This window comes from Nelusetta ayraudi, unplaced genomic scaffold (assembly GCF_046127955.1).
Source record: "Nelusetta ayraudi isolate G7.1 ecotype Tasmania unplaced genomic scaffold, CSIRO-AGI_Nayr_v1 ptg000042l, whole genome shotgun sequence".
Lineage (NCBI taxonomy): Eukaryota > Metazoa > Chordata > Actinopteri > Tetraodontiformes > Monacanthidae > Nelusetta > Nelusetta ayraudi.
Window position 1 is genome coordinate 22,314,416 of NW_027466092.1, and position 20,585 is coordinate 22,335,000.

General features: G+C 42.9%; 1 protein-coding gene across 1 annotated transcript in view; it reads left to right on the forward strand.

The window, feature by feature from the left end:
- Positions 1-19,343: 19,343 nt before the first annotated feature.
- Positions 19,344-20,585, forward strand: part of LOC142894209 (fatty acid-binding protein, intestinal-like) — a 1,760-nt gene continuing 518 nt past the window's right edge. Inside the window, exons 1-3 of the mRNA XM_076035472.1 lie at positions 19,344-19,499; positions 19,693-19,865; positions 20,434-20,541. Of these exons, the coding sequence (XP_075891587.1) occupies positions 19,433-19,499; positions 19,693-19,865; positions 20,434-20,541 (348 nt within the window). The 5' untranslated portion in view covers positions 19,344-19,432. The remainder of the gene's footprint in view (positions 19,500-19,692; positions 19,866-20,433; positions 20,542-20,585) is intronic.

Consider the following 20,585-nt stretch of genomic DNA (forward strand, 5'->3'; position numbering starts at 1 on the left):
TAAAGAGAGCCGAGAGCGACTGCTGCACGTGTCACGATCAGCAGCCAGAGTACATGCGGTATGGACTTACTTCAGGCTTCACGAAGCGAAAAGCTAAACAGCAGAGTGCAGTTTGTGTGTCACGCATATTTCAAATTGTGACAGCAGCGCTAGGAATTCAAATATTAAGAATAAGAATTGTGATTGAGCATTTATATATAGCATCACGGACAAGAACTTTATGGTGAAGAACCACTTGTAGCACGGATCTCGCTTCATATATGACACAGAAGCCTCACCTTTATTGAGCAGCTAAATCTGAATACGGTCTAATAGGCCGCTAGCTGGTGGCTAACTCAAACAGAGTCAACACTGACTCATGGTTCCAACAGCAATGGACAAAACATGTCCATGTACAACATATAAAGCAAAAGGAACACTAACAACGGACTTAGACACTCACACTAAACAACACATAACGTAACTCAACAACAAAGTTCCCCCATAATCCCTTGTGGCTACAGGGGAGTGTCCTGCTTCCCCTGGCCACCATAAAATGCAGACTATATACAAACAATGAGCGCAAGCGAAAAGTGAGCCACAACAACAAACACAATTATTGAGAAACGCCACTAAACTCCCCCAAGACAGCAACAAAGCTAAGCTGATAACGGAGAAAGTTATTGAGTTTGTTCTGTCTGCAAACTCTTTCCATGATGCTTCCGCTAGAGTTACCAACTGTCCCTTAAAATACACAATTGTCCCGCATTTGACCTAATGAATTGAATCAATACAGGACAGGGTCTGTCCCGTATTTCTGAGTTGTCTTGAACGTCAATTCATTTTTGACGTAAACCCAAGTTTGTTTCCATAGAGTTTGCGTTCAAAACCGTAATCTACGAAGCTGCAGGCAATACCATTGCGCATTCACAACAAACGCAGACTGGCTGTGTAGAGTAGGAGGCCATGGGTCGGGATCGCTTGTTCTTTTCAGCAGCAAGTGAAAATGGCTGAGGCTCCTCCAAACTCCTCAAGTTTGAGCACTCCTGTTCAAAGTTTTACTGCAATCTTTTGAATGGCAAACAGCTATGCAGTGCTATAAAAAGTGAGAAGAAAGAAAGGTGGCAGTATTCCTCTTATGTCCACTTGACTCCTTGTTGGTTGGTATCAAACTTGACTGACTTGACGTGCGCATTTCTAGAGGGTGACATGACCACAATATGGTATCAACATGGAATTGGACAACACATGTAGCAAGAAACATTAGCATCACTTTTGAGCTGCAAGTGATTGCGTTGCTATAGTTATCAGTACAATTAGCTTAACATAACATATTTGTAGGAAAAATGACAGACCATAAAATAAAGGAATCTAACATTCTGTGAAATCACAGCAAGTTCAAAAGAACCACAGAGATCACAGGGATCTTTTATTTCAGGCAGTTTTGTTACATATGAAGTATTGCATCATCCTATAATGTATTAACATCATGACATGTAAAAATAGACTCAGGGTTTGGTAATCACAAAATGTTTCCCATTTATTTGAGGAAGGGTCATCATTGTCAGGACTCCCGGAAGCTTTGCCTGGCTGTATTGCCTGTCAAACTGGGATCAAGGGTCGTGGGAGGGGCCGGGTTTTAACAAGGTGGACAGGTACCTCTGGAAGGTGTAGGAGAGAACTCAGGCTTCTGGGTTTACAACACAATGTAGTGGAATATGATTTCAGACACCCTTAAAGTTGTCAACAATCTCGGAAATTATCATGAAATATTTGTGGATAAATCTTGTAGATGTGTTTAAGAGGGTTGCATCAGACAAACACAAACAAATTCAGTGGATTTTTTTGTTGTTGTTGTTGTTGTTTAAAGTTAACTTGAAAAACGAGCAGAACTAAATTGTGCTTTTCCTGGATTGTGCCCTCAGGGGACATTATCCTGCTGAAAGATCTAGTTGACCCACACCAAACAGTGCGTGTGCAGAAAGGAGGTGGGTTGTGCTGTGTGGGTTGTTTTCCTTATGAAATACATCATGTATGTGCGGTCAAAAAACTTTTTTTTCTTACAACTGTGTGTGAGATAGAAGTGAGCTGATACATTACAAAAAGGAGCCTGAAGCTTGTATGAGATTAAATATCCTTAAGGAGTCTTGAACATACAAACTGTTTGCACTCCATTGAGTATCTACCAAGATGCTTCACTCAAAGTGAGGCATCTTGACCACCATGAGGTGAACCCTGAGTTGTCATCAGCATCGCCAACACAGATCTCTACAGTGCCCAATTAAAATGTTGTTTGGTGTTAAGTTTAGCGATGAGTTTCTGGTCAACTTGGCACTTAAGTGTGGCACAAATACAACCCAAGACGGCAATAAAGTGGTAGAATAGCCTCCCTTTAGTGTCTCATTTGTCAAGAAATAAAAAGGGAAGTGCCATGGTCACATCATGGCTTCCTTTGGAAGACGTGGACACCGCAGACTGACGGAGCGGAGAACGGGCGCATGATGAAGCCCATTAATTAACTCTGTCGAGGAGATATTTATATATATATTTCCGAGTTTCTACTTCGTGTTTTCAGATTACAGTCGGTGATTTCTTTTTTTTTATTATTTTTCATGCTAACATCGATAGCAGAATGAAAGTAATTCCAAGCTGCAAAGTTAATTTCAATAGATATGCATGTGTATATGGAGGCGTTCCGAGGGAGGAGTGGGGCGCGGGCTCATGTGCAATCAATTGCACGATGATTGGGATGTACAAAGGAAACGTGAGTGGATTTGTGCCTTCACGTTTTTGAAAATCCTGATAATTTTTTTTTGGACAAATGTAGTTTTCTGGATTTGAACATATGTCAGATTTTTGGATGAACACCATGTTGGTTTTTGTACGTGAGGCCCCAGGCGTCCACTTTTTAATGAGAAGGTGGTGAGGCGATGTGGCAGACGCTGCACTCACCTCCGCTACCACCCACACATTGAAATATGGAATATTTCAGCTTTGAAATCAACAAGAAACTCAAGATGGCTTCGTGGTTATCCTGTAAATGGTCTAAACACTGTAAATAACAATGAGATAGCGGCTGAGCACGCAAAAAATTCAGTTCAATATACCCTTCAAATTAGCAACTCCAATCAATTAGCTTCCTACCTCTCTCTTGATAATTCACACCATGAGCTGCAGCTAAGAACAGCGCCCCACATCAGCTGGCAGGTAATTATATGGATTTCTGCGTGCAGGTGGTGAGAGACGCAGGAAAGTCTGTGATCGGACTCGAATGCCTCCAGATAAACATCAGGAGCTTCGAGACAACGGCCTGTACCCTGCCTGCAAGGAGCCCCCATATCTGTTTCCAGCCATGCAGTCATTAAGCACCGCTGCATGGTGTATGAAATGTGAGATAGTTATACAGGCCAGAAGGGTTGGTCGTGAAAATACTGTATTCTGCTCCGGGTTATGGCTTCTACCAGCACAGCAGTAAAGTGGTTTCCATCATTCTAGACCTACAGCAAAGATGCCAGAAGAAACTGTAAAAAAAGAAAATTAGCCGTTCTTTTCAGTTGGCACTTTTAAATAAAAACAAAAAAAAGTTTAGCACTAAAAGCACAAATATACATCAGTGAATGTCACTTTTTATTTGGAGTATTAAAGATATGAACATTAAGGCCACAAGAACTATTTTGTTTTAGCCGTGGCCTGCACTGCCCCCAGTGGACCAGTATGATAGTGCAAGTAGGTGGCAGTATTCTTATGTTCACTCTTTGTTGGTTGGCATCAAACTTGACTGACGTGATGTGCGCATTTCTAGATGGTGACATGACCACTGAGAAAGTTCACTAAAGTTGAACCTGTTAAATATGGTATCAACATGGAATTAAACAACACATGTAGCAAGAAACATTAGCATCCCTTTTGAGCTGCAAGTGATTGCGTTGCTATAGTTATCAGTACTATTAGCTTAACATAATGTATTTCTGGGAAAAAAGACTATAAAATAAAGGAATCTAACATTCTGTGAAATCACAGCAGAAGTTGAAAAGAACCACAGAGATCACAGGGATCTTTTATTTCAGGTAGTTTTGTGATTCCACGGTTTTTCACTTCTCGAGAGCAACGCTCAGTTTAATTTTTATTCAGTGCTGTGCAAGTGTTCAGTAAATCTTATCAAATCCAGAAGTCTGAGCTAAAGCTGCTGCACATCGGTGTGCGAATCCCCACAAAAACACTTGGCTGTGCTGCAAAGTCTTGCAGGCAGATGCTGTATATACGTGACAAATCCATCTGCACCTGTAATCATCTCATCTCCCTGCTGCTCTCTCTCTCTCTCCCTCTCTCTCTCTGTCTGTCTGTCTCTCTCTCTCTGTCTGTCTCTGTTTGGCGGGACATTTTTCACGCTGATAAATAAGATCGGGCTGATGATCTGCTCTACTGCTACATGCCTGTTTGGCATGATGTGATTCCTGTGAGACATTCGCCTCAAGATCTTAATCCCCCTCCTCCCTCCTACCCGCAAGCTCTTCTCTCCAGTGGACTGATGGGAAGTGGCGGGCAGCTGTGGACAGATTGCTGGAATGGTGTTGCCACGTTCTGAGGAAAAAGTCTTCCGAGAAGGTAGAGAAACACTACAAAGGTTGATTAGACAGCACAAGATCAGTGTTAATTTACTCAAAACCCACATCATTTTTCTGGATTCTCACAGATGGAAACAATTCCACCCAACAACAGTCTAGTGGCAGCATATGGAAGCCAGGAACACAAAAGCAGAGACAACAAAAATACAGAAGCAGTCCAATTTGTCTTAGTGATCATATTCACTGCAGCCAACAAGAAGGCTATGGACGCTATTTAGGCTAAACGCTTAATATCAACATTGCTGTTTTGAGTCAGATTGGCCCACAAGGTTATGCCGATGAGTAAGTGCCTCCATCGACATTTGCAAATGCATGAAATTTAAATTTTTGAAAAATTATCCAAACTTTTAATAAGAAAGGAAGGGAGAAGCTTCTATTCCCAAGAGATGTATGTTAAAATAAAAGCTTCCAACAGGCCACTATTCCTTCAACACGCCTGCTGTCATTAGTTAAATGTAACTAACACTGTAGGGAAAAGTTACAGTTGGGACTAAATAGCCAAAATGGAGCATGTGTCATGAAAATAATTGAACGACAGCTAAGTGTAGCGACAGTGCGACTCCTTTGGTCTCAGGAGAAGGCAATTTACCACCTTACTGTTTGAAATAAGCCGTGCTAATGGCCCTCTGAGCTGTAGTACCTATGCCCGGCGTGCTGTGGCACCGTAAGTTTACTCCCAGAAGGCGGAGGAAGAAGAACACCTGAAGCACTCCGTGTTTAAAGAAGCAGCTCGCTAACAAGATCAGCACCACTGAGAATAGAAAGAAAAATCGCACGTGAAAGGACAGTGTGGATAAATGACAGAGTTGAACTGCTGCTTCAAGTTATTTTAGAACACAAAGCCTTAAAAGGTCCATGTTAAGGTTGCCAATAAAAGTTTGCTAACTTTTTTGTCATTTAGGTATATCCCAGTCCACCCACCCAAAAGAAAATCAATAAAAAGTAAAACAGGAGGTTTTATTGCTTATATTGTGTTTATTTTCACTTTGCACACAATCCATGATCGATCTACGAGCACCGTGTGTTATTGTTCACTATTGTTTGTGGTTTGTTGTCATGGAGGTTAACGGTAAGAGTGCAGCCTGATTAGTAGTAGCAATAACAGGTCCGCTGTCCGACGCTGTTGTTGTTGTGAGTGGTCGTCTTATCTGCACCTCACGGCCGCTCAGGTTGCAAGGCGGGGGAGGGGTTTAGAGCTGTGACGTCAGCGTTTCCAAAAATGATCGGTTTCGGCGTTTACATGAAGCCGGGCAAGGAGCCGTTCGGAGGGAGCGAGCGAGGCGTTTTTACATCCCACGGAGAGCACAGCGCTGGCAGTCTTTGACTGGGATAAAGTAACATGTAAGCGGTAGTTATCAAGACGATTTCACAGAAGTAATTGCAAAACACAGACCCACGGGGAATTAATGTGAAATTAGATTTTTGTACTTGTTTTTTTTTTAAGGGCACTATTTTTACTGGCCCCACCGGGCCAGTGGTTGGAGGGTTCTGGTAGCCTGGACGGTTTTCAAAGTACACCCAAGTCACAGGGCCAGTTATATTGTCGACCCCAGCTGAATGATAGGATGGCAGTTCTCGTCATTGTGTGCGCGCACACACCTCTCCACCAGGTTTCCCATTGTGAGGACACTTGTGAATGTTCCCTGCAACCTCAGGCTGCAGAGGTCATGAGAAGTGTTGACTTAATCCTCTCGTCGTCCCCCTTCACGCTGCTCCTGAGCGTCAAGGCAGGGTGTTGAAGAAGAAAAAGGACCTTTGTTTCTATCACAGTGTGTGCTAACACAAGGGGTTTGTAATTGGATGGGGGGGGCGGGGCCACATACGAACCACCTACAATCAAGAGATTAGAATTTGTCGTCATGGAACAAAAACCTTGATCGAAAAGAGAGGAAACGTCAAGATTAGGTGGGAAGTGTTGGGGAGGGCATGGGGGCGCTTGTGAGAAATAAAACACAGAATATTATTCACGGGATGCCGGAGGACAGTCACCTTACACCACTAGGAGATGTAATTGTGGAGAATTTGATAAGTACAGGCTATTAATGACAGTCAAATCCCTTTCATAGCCTGGGTTGGAGGCCAGCTCTCCGGTCACACACATCAGGAACAAGCCTGTGTTTGTTGGCCCATATGTTAGAGGGGTGAGAATGTAAGGGCATCTGCCAAGGACACTGCACAGTAAAATGTCTGCTACCAACTGGAGGTGTTGGCTTTCGAGGCATACCAGAGTAAAGTTTGCGGAGATCATTTGAGTCCTCTAAATTGCTGGAAATGCCAACTTCATCAAGGCAAAACTTGGTCAAATGCAGAGAGCGCAAATTAAAATCAGCGTGGGCAAAGAGACGTGATTGTAATTAACATCTCTCCAATCAAGCTTGAGAGTCGCTGCTTTGTGTCTGGCAGCTGAGCCTCAAAGTACTTATAGCTCTGAATGTGACACAATAACACAATTAAGATTTTCTTTTTTTTTTGGCGGGGGCGGGGGGTTTGCGATAGCAACATGCATAGGTGTTGCTATCTATAGTGCGTGAGGGCCACTGGAGGATAAAAACTTGATGGAATACCTGGCCATAAGAAACAAATCCATACATTTTTTTATTATTGCTTTTCCTGGGCTGTGGGTCACAGAGGTGCTGGGGCCTATCTAAACTGTCTTGAAGGAAATTCACAGTTACACTGTGGAAAATCCCCCCCTCCTTGCATCTTCTTCCTTCCCCTTCCTCTACCTGCATCCACTACCTGGAAGGGCGCCTGTAACCCCAGTAACCACATGGGACGGTCTAGCCTTCGGCGTATTTCCTGGTTGTGTCACCGCCATTCCCTACTGCTGGCCAACCCTGGAAGTGACGTTTTAAATAGCATCAAGCTAACCATTGGTTCGCCATCCAACCATGGCGTTTGATGTTGAAATAAGTAAAAACCCTATGGTAAAAACGTTATATTTTATTTGAAATTTAAATACTTAAATGTATATGTTGTGTCTTTGCCAGTAGATGCCGCCATTTCAGCTGACTTCCCAGGATGCTTTGCAGCAGCACGCAAAGCATCCTGGGGTAAAGAAGGACGCAAAGGATAGTTGCCGTGCATCCTTCGAATCAGCTAAAAGTAGGGCGCATTTCAAGGGCGTATTTGGAGCGTTCTTCAAATTTTAGTGAATTGGGACAAGCCTTCTCGCAGTGCTATGACGCAACTGGCCTTCAAATGCAGGCTTTGAAGGATGCAGACCCTGAATTGAGACACAGCCCTGGAGTCTATGTAGGAAGTCAGCTCAACAGCGTTGCACCCCTCTTCCTGAGAACGAAGGAGCTGGCTGGCCTCATGCTGGATGCCACAGCATTATTGTTTGAACCATGTACCTAAAATGTGAGTTTACTTCATTTCAGTGTATATATAGTGAATCTGATTTATGATGACTGATACGGGATCAGCTGGCTGAACACACCCGAAGCTCAGGGAGAAGTTGCTAACTATGCCAGACGACCTGTTCCTGTCTAAAGAGGTGGATATAGGGTTCCAGCTGGAGTCAGCAGCAGCCTTAACATCGCAGCTGGCATCCACCCCCCGGTTCTCTTTCCCCCAAGCCAAATGTTGCTAGCTCAAACAGTGGCATCCCCTCTGGAGATTTCTGAGTCAGTTTTCCCCGAGGACAACCTTCAGGTGAACTTTGCAGCACGCCAGGGTGCGACAAAACGCCAGGTCTGTGGTAATTGTGGCTCATCATCACACCAAAGCCGATCCCTGCCAAATGGCAGAAGTGCCAAGGCTGTGGCAAGCAGAACCATTTTACCCGGGTCTTCCGTTCTACTTCCGCTACAGACAGCCAATACATTACAGTAAGTGTAATGTATGGGTCACATTTGTGGTAGTGGCCCCTTTAAGGGACCCAAGGGAGCTGGTGTGTGAACCGGATATTGTTACCGCAAAAGGTAAGTGTAACCGGTGTAGATCTCTCCTTGAAGTACTTTGTGTTAAATTGTGCAGAAATTAATCATATATATATATATATATATATAATATATATATATATATATATATATATATATATATGTATACTGTTGAGTATATATATATATATATATATATATATACTGTATATAAATATTCATATATATGTATATATCATCATACCTGTCAAACAAAAAAACAGGAAGCTTGTGTGAGGCACATGCGGAGGCTGTGTAGACCCTCTATTGAAAAGAATGAAAAATATGTCACACACTAAACAGCACAAGTCGGCTCATGGCCAATGTATACGTTAGCGGAAGCTAATGCTAATTAGCAATCTTGCAGAGATCGCCTGCGAGTCACATTTGGAACACACAATGTAATTAAAACTTGCAGATAGTCAGTTGGTCACTGACCGGAACGCGCAGGTGCAGCAACTTCCCTTTAGAGCCCCTCCCCCTCAGCATGTACACTCCCACACACATATTCCAATGAAAAACTGACAGGCAGACGAGAAAAATGTGAACAGAATGGAAAGTAAATAAACCCAGCATTTTGGTTAAATGAAATGAAAATAAATATCAAACCGTTACATAAGACTGGAAGGTGAGCAAAATAAAAAGCATCAGCAGTTATGTCGCGGTCCGCGAGTTATTCAACATCACACACCTGTCAAGAAATACATTGTTTTCATTAAAACAGTTAAATGAAATTAAGATTTGATCAGTCCAGTCAAATGAGGCTGCAAATCTATTCTTATATAATGCAGTTTGTTGGGGGGGAATAAAATAAAAATAATGATAATAATAATAATAATAATAATAATAATAATAATAATAATAATAATCATAATAATAATAATCATAATAACTCATGCCAAGCAGAATACACACAAGTAAATTATTTATAAAAGATAAACAAATATATTTTAATGTTTTTTTTTCTGTAAATAATGACTACTGAGTTGTTTAACAACTACTGTATTTTTTTAAAACTAGATTTAGCTTTTATTCATTTCTATGTAATATAGTCAACATGTATTTAGTTTAAAAAAATCTAAACTTTTAATTTTTGTTAAAAAAACAACAACAACAACAAAGATTAATATTTTGTTTCTACAACACTTACGTATATCTTTAAGCTGTTGTTTATTCCTTATTTGCAGGATTGCCTTCTAGCACCACCATTGGGCCAAATAGTGTAATTCGCGCAAGCTAAAAGATGGTCTGATTCCGCCAATAGGGGTGTGTTTGTGTGCTGGGCAGAGCAGTGTTATCTACCTCTGTAATATTAACGAACGGCAGGAAGGGGAGGGGGGTCCTGGTCCCAGGTCATTTACTAACCCACAACTGAGTCATGCTGGTAGCAGTAGTGGTGGGTGGCAGCTCCAGTCCCAACACAGGCCTCAGGATGGTGAGCCAGCCAGCCGTGTAATCTCCCTATGAGGGCTGGAACACTACGCAGGAAGAAACACAGGGAGAAACGGGGGGGTAGCATAAATGGAGGTTGATACCGCTGAGAAATGGAGAAAGCCATTAGGGAGAAGAGAGCTGGCACCTATTCGTAGCGGCATTTGTTTTTCATTAGTGGGTGATTTTGCACAGCTATTGCGGAGATTGATGGAGTTTTGTCAGCTTTAAATCGTAGAATCTGTAAAGAGTTTCCAATAAGATGCTGAATTAAATTGTGTCAACGTGCCAGCATGAGTTCCTACCCTCGTGACAAATACATATGCACTGTTTGTATGGGCGGCGCTGTGAAAAGATGCTCTGAGGCTTCCGCAGGCCATCGCTCATTCTCTCTCTCTCTCTGTCTCTCTCTCTCTCTCTCTCTCTCTCTCTCTCTCTCTCTCTCTCTCTCTCTCTCTCTCTCACTGCATTATTTGGTTCACTGCAGGTCCCCAGTCTACGGGATGGCAGCCCATTCATTTGAATGGAGTTGCTCACCCTGCCCATGTCCCGAAAAGTTTTTTGACTTCCGCATTAGTGGGCAGTGTTCATTTTCGGAACGCCTCTGCAACTCACATGATCATTTTGGTCGTCACTGACAAATGTGTGCGCTCACGAACCACGAACAGACTAAACGAGGATAAAAATATGGAAACTAGCAGGACCATGGTATGGATGTATTATAAGAACAGATGTACATGGTAATATGTACGTTATCTTATCTTCACCACTGCCACACATGGGCGGACTGGCATCCGGGGATACCAGGGATTTCCCCGGTGGGCCGGTGGGTCCATTGGTCGGACCATGAGAAAAAAGAAAGAGGGAAAAAAAAAAAGTCTATCGCAACGGCCAACCGCGTTGTGGTCCGCATTGGGGGCCGGGTCGGTTAGCTATTAATGTAAAAGACTATACCTGTGTGCACGTCTCACTACCTTTGCTGATAGCCAATCAAAATGATGTCCACGTGGATAAGTCCCACCCATTACCTCAGCCGTGACTTGTCAATCACGCTGCGGTAACGGCGCTTGTCAGCTTTCGTGGAGGAGCGCTGCCCGGGCAGATGGAGCATTGAAAACATGTCCAAATTAACTTCACACATTGGGCAGATAAAGGTATAACTCACGTAAAACACATAAGAGAGAATAATAATTTTAGACCATTTCAAGAGCTTGTGACACAGTTTGGAATTAACAGTAGTTGTTACTTAGAATACATGCAAATTAAGTCCATAATTAAGAAAAAATTCAAACTTGAACAAGCACACATGGAGGTCTCTCCGGCTGTACAGTCGGTCCTTAATTTCTCACCTCCTAAACTACTTTCCAAGATATATAAAATCCTTACAAACACAGATCGCACTATTTCTATCCCCATTGTTAAGTGGGAAAGAGACCTGTCTCTCCAACCTCACTCTAATTTCTGGAGAACAATTTGCCTGAACACCTTTTCACTGATAAAACAACCTAATCTACAATTAATACATTTTAAAGTACTCCACAGGATCCACTACACTGGACAGCGGATGTTTCAGATGGGCATGACCGTCTCTCAGACCTGCTCACACTGCACAGTTAATGTCCCAGATAATTACCTACACGCTGTATGGCATTGCCCACCAGTAAATAAATTCTGGCACATAGTATGCAATGATCTATCAGCACAGGTCGGTTACACCATCACAGCCACTCCTTCTTTTTGTCTCTTAGGAGACCTTAGTGATATCACCTCAGATAAGGCAGAATCTCGCATGCTGATCACCTCCTTATCTATCGCTAAGAAAACAATCCTCACAAACTGGAAAACAAAACAACACCTGCACATTGCACAATATAGCAACTTACTGTTAGACCACACCTCCTTGGTAGGAATGTCTGCTTCATCCTATAACTAAGTGATAATCAATCAATAGCTGAGGCTGCTGGTTGATGTGGGCGGCCATGGTTGTGCTGCCGCGGGCCGGGTGCGGTCTGGGGGGGGGGGGTGTTGGGCGTGGGGTGCTCGGCTGCTTTGCGGGTTGGTGGGGGGTCGGGGGTTGGGTGCCCCGGCGGGGGATGACTTCCACGCGGGGGGCTGGGCCTGGTGGTTGGGGGGTGGTGCCACGGGGTGGGGGGCGGCGGTTGGGGTGGGGGGGCGGCGGTCCCTGGCTCTGGGCCGGGGGCCCCCCTGTTGGTGGGGGGGCTGGTCCGTCCCTGTGTCTGGGAACTGGCGCTGGATCGTACGCGGTGGGGTCACATGCCTGGGGTGGGGCTGGGCGGCCGGCGGCTACCGCTCCTGTGTGCCCGTGTCTCAGGCGACGACCTGAAACACGGGGGTCTGACAGTGGTGGGCGGGGGTCCACGGATTGATTACTTAATTTTATCTTTTTAATTATTTATCTTCTTCTTTTACAGGGCACAGGGGGAACCAGGGGGGACTCTCGCTCGGGGGCCCGCTTTGCCGGCGTTGGGGGCGGGGGTGCGGCTGTTGCCCCGGGGGCCGGGGGGTCCCGGGGCGGTGGGGGTGGCTGGGGGTGTGGGGGGTGGAGGGGGCCGGTTGATGCGCCATACTGGGTCCGTAGGGGGGGGCTTCTGGGTGCCCGGGCCTGCCTTGGGTACCGATCCTCCCGGTGGGTGAAGGGGCTGGGTCCTGTCATGGGGATGAGTCTGGTCTCGCTTGCCCTGGGGGCCCCCGTCCGGGGGCCGGGCTCTGCTGCCTGTCCGCCCTGGGTGGTGTCCCTTCTCCTTGGGGTATCTGCCTCCCTGTCATCTTGCCCTGGCTCCTCGTGGGGCGGGTGCCCTCCGGCCCGGGGGCCTGCTGCTCCGGGCCTCTTCCTGGCCGGCTTTGCGGCGGGTATGCCGTGTCCGTATACACACACACGCCCGCACACACGCACACACACACACAAATATACACAAGCGCGGGTACACTGTTGTACACTATTGCATAGCTTATTGTCTTATTTATCCATGAGTAGATTATTATCATCGTTATTATTACTATCAACATTATTATTATTATTATTATTATTATTATTATTACTATTATTATTATTATTACTATTAACGTTGCTATTATTATCATCGCTATTATTATTAACATCACTGTATGAACTCGCATGTATGTTTGTATGGGTATATATGCACTATCTGACAATTAGCTATGCATATTTACGATCTGTTTTGTTCTCTTTTAACACAATTGTATATTGTTGCCAGTTGCCTCCTCTACTCCTCTCTCTCTATCCCTCTCATCATCTCATCATCCCCCCCCCTCCCTCCCCCCCACACTCATTTCCCCTCTCTACTCACCCCCCTATCTATCCCTCCCTCAGTCCGGTCATGGCCAGAATGTCACCAAGAACATTATAATAAAACCACTGAAGAGGTAGCTCCTGAAACCACCAATGTGGCTCACACTCTCAAGATCTACCTCTGAGAATAAAATCTGTCAGCCATCATAGACATTCAGAGACACTTCTGCTTGTCATTATGGCCAGACCGGACAAGGGAAAAAAAAAGAAAAGAAAACATGTCCAAAAACGCAAAGGATTTTAGCGAACATGCACCTGAGTCCAGCAGGAAGAATGATGAGTTCGACTCTGACAGACACGGCAGAGCACGGAACTGAGACCAGTGGAACCAGTGACAGAATGATGGTAAGTTGTGATTGGAACTTGATGATGCTTCAGGCGAAAATGCTCATTTGGCTAACGTCAGTTAATGCCGCAAAGTGTATGGGTTGGAGTTAGGATTAAAGTTTAAGGTTAGGCCTTGCTGAGAGAACTGCACTTGCGTGCATTAAAATCACTACATGCTTTAAAATAACTACACCGCTGTATTTTTTATTTTATTTTTTTTACTATAGGCTACTTAAGGGTTCAGGTTAATGTTTACTATATGATTATTGTCCAAAACACCATCAACTGCTGTTTTTTTCATCCCACACCGCACATGAAGTGGGCCAGTCTATCGATAATTCCCGGGCCACTTTTCCCCCCCAGAATTTCATATTTATAATTCATTCCTTAGTACCTTAATTTCGAACTTTTATGGAATGCATACAAAGTAATGATATAATTTGACTCTGTTAAAAAACGTTAGATAGTTTATTTACATCTCAGTTTCATCCAGAAATGAGAAAAAAAGAAGGAAGGTTCTTTCTTATCTCTTGCACCTGTGGACCGGTCAACTTTTGGCTTTTCCCCAGTGTTCGACAAAATGCTGACCTGCGTTGCGATAAACTGTGTCAACCCATCAACTGGCAAAGGACCACTATTATTTTGGTGAGACTGTAAAAAAAATTATTTTAAGTACTGATGCACGATATGAAAATTTTCAACTGATACCGATAATTTCCTGCTTCTCACGGCCGATACTGATACGATAATCGATAAGTTCATATTTATATTTAAATATATATATTTAATTCAATCTCCGTATAATTTGCAGGATGCAGCGATGGAAAACTGGTATTTGAGTTGCTCTGGCCTATCTATAACAGCAAAACAAAAGTTTGTTGCTCTTCAAATATTTTATAGTTATTTATATTTTTTCATGTCATCACAGAAATATAACAGAGCGAAAAACTCAATTTCAACAAAAAAGTGCTACCCCAGAACAATGGCTTATCTGTAAAGGTATTTGTGGAGGTAAGTAAAGTATTTTTCAAATATAAAATTTTATGCATGAACATATGTCAACCTCAATTACAAAATTGATATCAAATAAATAAAACAAAGTGCATCCTTAAAAATAAAATGAATTATCAACCAAAGGTTTACAGAATTATTAATACTTTGACTGCATCAGGCATGGTAGAAAAATTCATTTGGTTCAAAATAATAATCCCTATCATTAACATACACGGAAAACTGTGTATGGTTAATGATAGGGATTATTGCAGAGCATCTAACATTGATATGAGGAAAGCCAATGCGCAAAGTTTATTCAACTTTCGATCGACCACTTAGGAATCACTTTCGTAACACCCCCCCCCCCCCCCCCCCCCCCCCCCCGCGCTTAGGGGACACTCTTGCTCCGTCTGAAGCTTGAAAGCCTCCAGGCTTCCTTCAGGAGGAAATCCTAAATCTGTTAATCTTGAGGTTAGAAGAGTGATTTGAAGTACATTAATACTTATTTTCAATGGTGGTCACAGATATGTGACATCAGATGTCTCTGTGGAAGGGAAAATAGAGTTTTTAACATTGTCTGATATTGAGCTTTTCAGGAACATCTGTGTTGAGGAGGTCCTTCGGAATGTCCTGCTGAGAGATGAAGGTCATAAAACTGCCGCTGGCCCCAAGTGGTACCAGTCTCTGCCTGGAGCCAGGTCATCTGAGAATGTTTGAAGTTGACTGCCAACTGTGATTTGTGGGTGAAAGTGTTCTTCCTAGAGTGTGTATTTTATGTTCTCAAGATCTCAAGTGAGATCTTGTCATCGAAAGAGGAGCATCACAGCCAATCAGGTACCACCTCTAGTTCCCCCCAACGTGGTTCACCGGAGGGCCGTGCTGCAATAACTTCCAAGTGTCCCGCAAGAGCAACATTAAGTCCAGATGTGGCACTACATTACAAAGAAAACAACTCAACACAAAAGTGTATGGTTGTTTGGGGTCATTTTGTAAGTACACAATCACTCCAAAACCACTTTCCCACTGAAGTTAGGGGGTCGACACTGTTTTTAGAACGCAGGTCGACTTTATATCAATCTGCATTTGGCCCCTTTCCCACTGACCAAAACCCCTTCCCCACTGACCTCTCTGCGTGTCTACTGACATCATCACGCTGAGATCACGTTAGAGGAAGTGCGACAGAATTCTGGGAAGTAAAGATGAAGCGAGTCCGGCGGTGGCCAGTGTTCTTTGTTGTTGGACACTTTTGAATGTAGAATTGTTCCGCGGATAGCGAATGGTGTCGTTCACACCAGACTTGAAGCGGCGCACGCCTCCGTAGCCAGCTTGCGCCGCACAGCCGTCGCTTCAGTGTCTGGTCTATTTTGTGCGCGAGCGAAAAAGCCAGAGGACAATGAACAATTTTCGAGTGCTGATGGAACGTAATCGAACACCTTTGCCTCGGCATGTAGTAATGCGTGGCCGCACATTATTTTAGTTTTTTTTTCATCCGTATGAATGAATTACAATCACAATCTAAAGTCACTTGCGATAAGAAATGGAGTGGTTTTTAGCAAGCTCACTTAATTCGGCTGCTAAAAATGCATGGACCTAAACGCAGGAGTTATGCTGATAAACGCGTGGGCACGCGTTCACCATCTCTTGGCCACGCGTTTATTATCTCGTGGGCACATGTTTATTATCTCGTGGGCGCAATATAATGATGTGTGGCCACGCGTTTATTATCTCATGGGTACAATACCGTGATACATGGCCACACATTATTATTTTTTTCATGTATTCAGGGGGGCTCCGTAGAAAAATACTTTTTGGGCCCATGGGATTTTTTTTGCTGCAGTACTTCGAGTGGCCACTGGGAAAGATCGGCGCACCGCCATATTGCCTGTCCATTATCCAGTTCTTAATACATTCATGATTCACTTCCGTACAGGCAAGCCCGGATCATGAACCTGGCCGTCTGGGGCCTGGAGCTCTCAGGGGCCTCCGTTCTTTTTTGTCAGGTATGCTGCGTTCAAGTGGTGTCGGAAATCCGAGTTCTTCTTGACAAGGCGTTCTTCCAACTTTGTTGCGTTCGTGTGCTCTAAAGTTGTAATGTGGGAAAACATGAATTCTAGTATTTTCTTTAATTTTCCAAACAAATAAATCAGGTGTGAGACACCAGGTAGCAGAGGAAACAGATACGATCCGCCATGAAATATAACCCAGTTGGAAAGTCGTTTTTCCGATTATTTCGACACCACATGAACGCACATGTATCTACCGGTATAAAGGTGAAAAGCACCATTACGTCCCGAGAGTGTTGTGATGAATTTATCTAAAATTATTAAAATAAGATGTCGCCAGTCAGTGTGAATCCTGTGGACATACACGAGTTTCCAACATATAAGGCCACACTTGTGCACCATAAGCCATTTGATGCGGTGATGGCTGTGACTGTGTGTGTGCATGTGCGTGTGCGGGGGGAGGGGGGGGGGGGCTCTCCAACAGTCTGGCCCAGGGGCCTCTGAATTCTTAATCCAGCCCTGCGTACAGGTGGAGGAAAAACAAACAACCGACTTTAGACTTTTGGCAAACACAAAAACCTAAAATAGACCAAGTTGTTTCGTTTTTGTGTCAGTTGGTTAACTTTGCCGACGAAAACTTAGACTTTGATAGTCGGTTGAGGTTTATCAGCTGCGCTTTTGGCGCCCTGCAGTTACTCAATCTTTCCACAAGAGGGGGTCATACGGCAGCGGAGGTCATCTGTTTCTTGCTACCGTTCTATTCAAATCAGATGTGCCGATTGTTTGCGTCAAGCGTTTCATCAAAGATAATGAAAATGTTTGTAACACTTCTGTTTATGACTGGATATGTCAATAACGGTTTTTCCTGCTTCCAATTCAATGAGTCAATATTTTGTGTTGATCACAAAAAAAAAAAATTAAAAAATGAAGGTATAGGTAATTGCACTAAACTGTAACTGTCACTAAAAATGAATTAAAAGGTAACTATTAGGAACGTTCTACTTAGAATTAAACAATTAAATTTACGATTTTATCAATTATCTCAAGCTATAAGTATAATTATATAATAATAAATAATTATATAATTAAGTTTGAGTCAAAGTGCAAATGGTGTCCTCCTGATAGGTAGCAGTAAAAACAAGTATAGCACGACTGATGCATCCTCAAGCTGCAGCTAATTTACTGCACTATCAATGCCTTTCTTGACATTTTAACTTGGCAAGATAAAGTACAAAACATAGAGATAAGACCCTGATCCACACAAACACACACATGTACAGCAATAAAGCACAGGCCAACAAGTACAATGATCACTCTATGGTTTCCTTTTCATTAATATTTAATTAAAAAAATAATAATAATAATGAGATTCTAAACTTTATCCAGTCACAAAAATGTGGGGTTTCCTCCAACTGGTACATTTATTATTTAAGTTACATTTTTTGGTTTGTACACCTTGTTATGGCATTGTACACCTTGTAAACACATCCTGTCAGACCATTAACTCCTGTGCTGCGGAAACAATAGTGTTGGAATTTGCGCGAATAATGTGTTCAGTTTTTGGTCAGCGTCTATAGTGCACCTGTGCAGCTCTGAATGCAGCTTGTGCTGGTCAAGACTGCATCAACAGTGGGCCTGTTGTCCTGGTGACAACTAGGCCTGTTGCACGATTCAAGGGGCAAAACAATTGTGATGTTGTTTTTGACGCGTGCAGTATTTTTAGTTTTGGGAGAGGTTGTTTTAAATGAAATGGAAAAAATGTTTAACTTCAGGTAATCTTTTCCTCAGCTCAAGTTGTGGTTATGAGCCTTTTCAGACTTCAGCCTGAGTTCTCTTAAGTAAAAGAAACAAAAGAAAAAGAGGGAGCTTGTTAAAAGGTTTGTCTGATTCAGCATACAGCCTCTGTGAAACAGCCAACTGCATGAAGTCATGCAGATCATATTAAGCTTTTGAAGCTATTGTAAATTGATTTTGATGGCTTTAGACAACGTACTTGTCTATATAAAAAATGTGATTTTTTTTTTTTAATTTACTGTCATTCGCAATTTTATAAGTGATGCTGTGCAAATTTCTGTTCTTCTTGCCAATAGACTGAAAGGAAAAAAAACTCCACAAACAAAGGCAGCTGGGGCAAAGGCTGAAAGCTTCAGAGTTCAAAACATTGGACTTTGCCAAATGTTTCGAAATTCAGGGCATTTGTCAATTTAACCCTTTAAACTTTTGGAAAGTGACACACTCTAACTAGAACCTGATGTAATGGTATCAGTTACGGCAGAGGCCTGATATATATGTATGTATATATGTACACACTTTGGCACCATGTCAGCCTAAAATGGCACATTCAAACAAGCCTACAAAACAATTAGTTTACAACTTGTTTTAATGGCAGGCGCAAACATGGTGATGGGAGAACAATAAAAGGAAGTCATGGGGCATGGGGAAGATGACAAGTGGAGAGGAAGCATCCCTATACAGTTTCTCCTCTGCCTTACGGAACAATGTCAGTGTTCCAGGGTGCCAGGTTCACAGCAGGTGGCAGTGGTGGTGTTGGTGGTGCTGGGAGGTGCGACTGGCACGCCTGGTTATTTATAAGCCAACTTCCCGAGGTCGTACAGCTATTGTGATACATTTGACCAGCCTTTAATGGCCACATCAGCAGTTTGATAATCAGCAAGATAAAGCAGAGCGACGAGTATGCCGAGGGGGGGTGGAGTGGGTGAAATGAGGGGTTGATAGGACAAAAAGGGAGGGCTGTATATAAGCTAAGACTCATGGTTATTTGCCATCTGATGGTCTGTCAGCGCCTGAACACCTCCAGCCATGGCACTTACCGGAACATGGAAAGTCGACCGAAATGAAAACTATGACAAGTTCATGGAAAAGATGGGTGAGTGAGAAGCACTCGTTTGATCCGGCCTAATTGCCTGGTTTGTAAGGGAAGAATTTAGAACTATGTTTCTTGATGCTGGTGTCTATGCAAAGAGACATTCATGGTGCAACAGCTGAAGTGAGACCTTATTATGGACGTAAATCTTGGGAAAGTCACACAATCCCACTTGTCCTCCCTCCTCAATGTGAAGGCATTAACATGGTGAAACGCAAGCTGGCCGAGCACGACAACCTGAAGATCACCATCGAGCAGAATGGAGACAAGTTCCACATCAAGGAGTCCAGCACTTTCCGCGCCAAGGACAACGACTTCACCCTGGGCATCCCGTTTGAATACACCCTGGCTGATGGCACTGAAGTGGCGGTAGGTAGCAGGAGGTCAAAGGTCCTCCACGGTGCCCTGTTGTCACCACTGTGTCTCTCTCTTTTTTTTTTTTGACAGAGTGGTAAAATGCAGTTCTGAAAATAACACCGTTGTGATGTTACAATGGGACGAATACCAAAATGATGCTTTTTCCAGATTAGTAACACTAGCCAGACTGAGACTGCCATATATATATACATATGTGTATGTATATATATGTATATATACATATATATACATATGTGTATGTATATATATGTATATATACATATATATATATATATACATATTTATATATATATATATATATATATATATATATATATATATATATATATATATATATATATATATATATATATATATATATATATATATACATATATATATATATATATATATACATACAGTATGTATGTATATAAATAGCATTCAAGAATGCTGGAATAGAGTCCAGAGTCCAGGGTCCAGGGTGAACATTTTTGAAAATAGAAAGCAATGCGACTTGGGGGCTGAATAAAACTTCATAAGAAACATTTCAAATGTTTGATGTGTGTTTTTAAAATAGGGATCATGGGAGATGGAGGGCGAAACGCTAAAAGGCAAATTCACCAGGAAAGACAACAACAAGGTCCTGACCACTACCAGAGCTGTGGTAGGAGGGGAACTTGTGCAGGTCAGTGAGTCTGTATGCATTCGATCAATAAAATAACAATATGG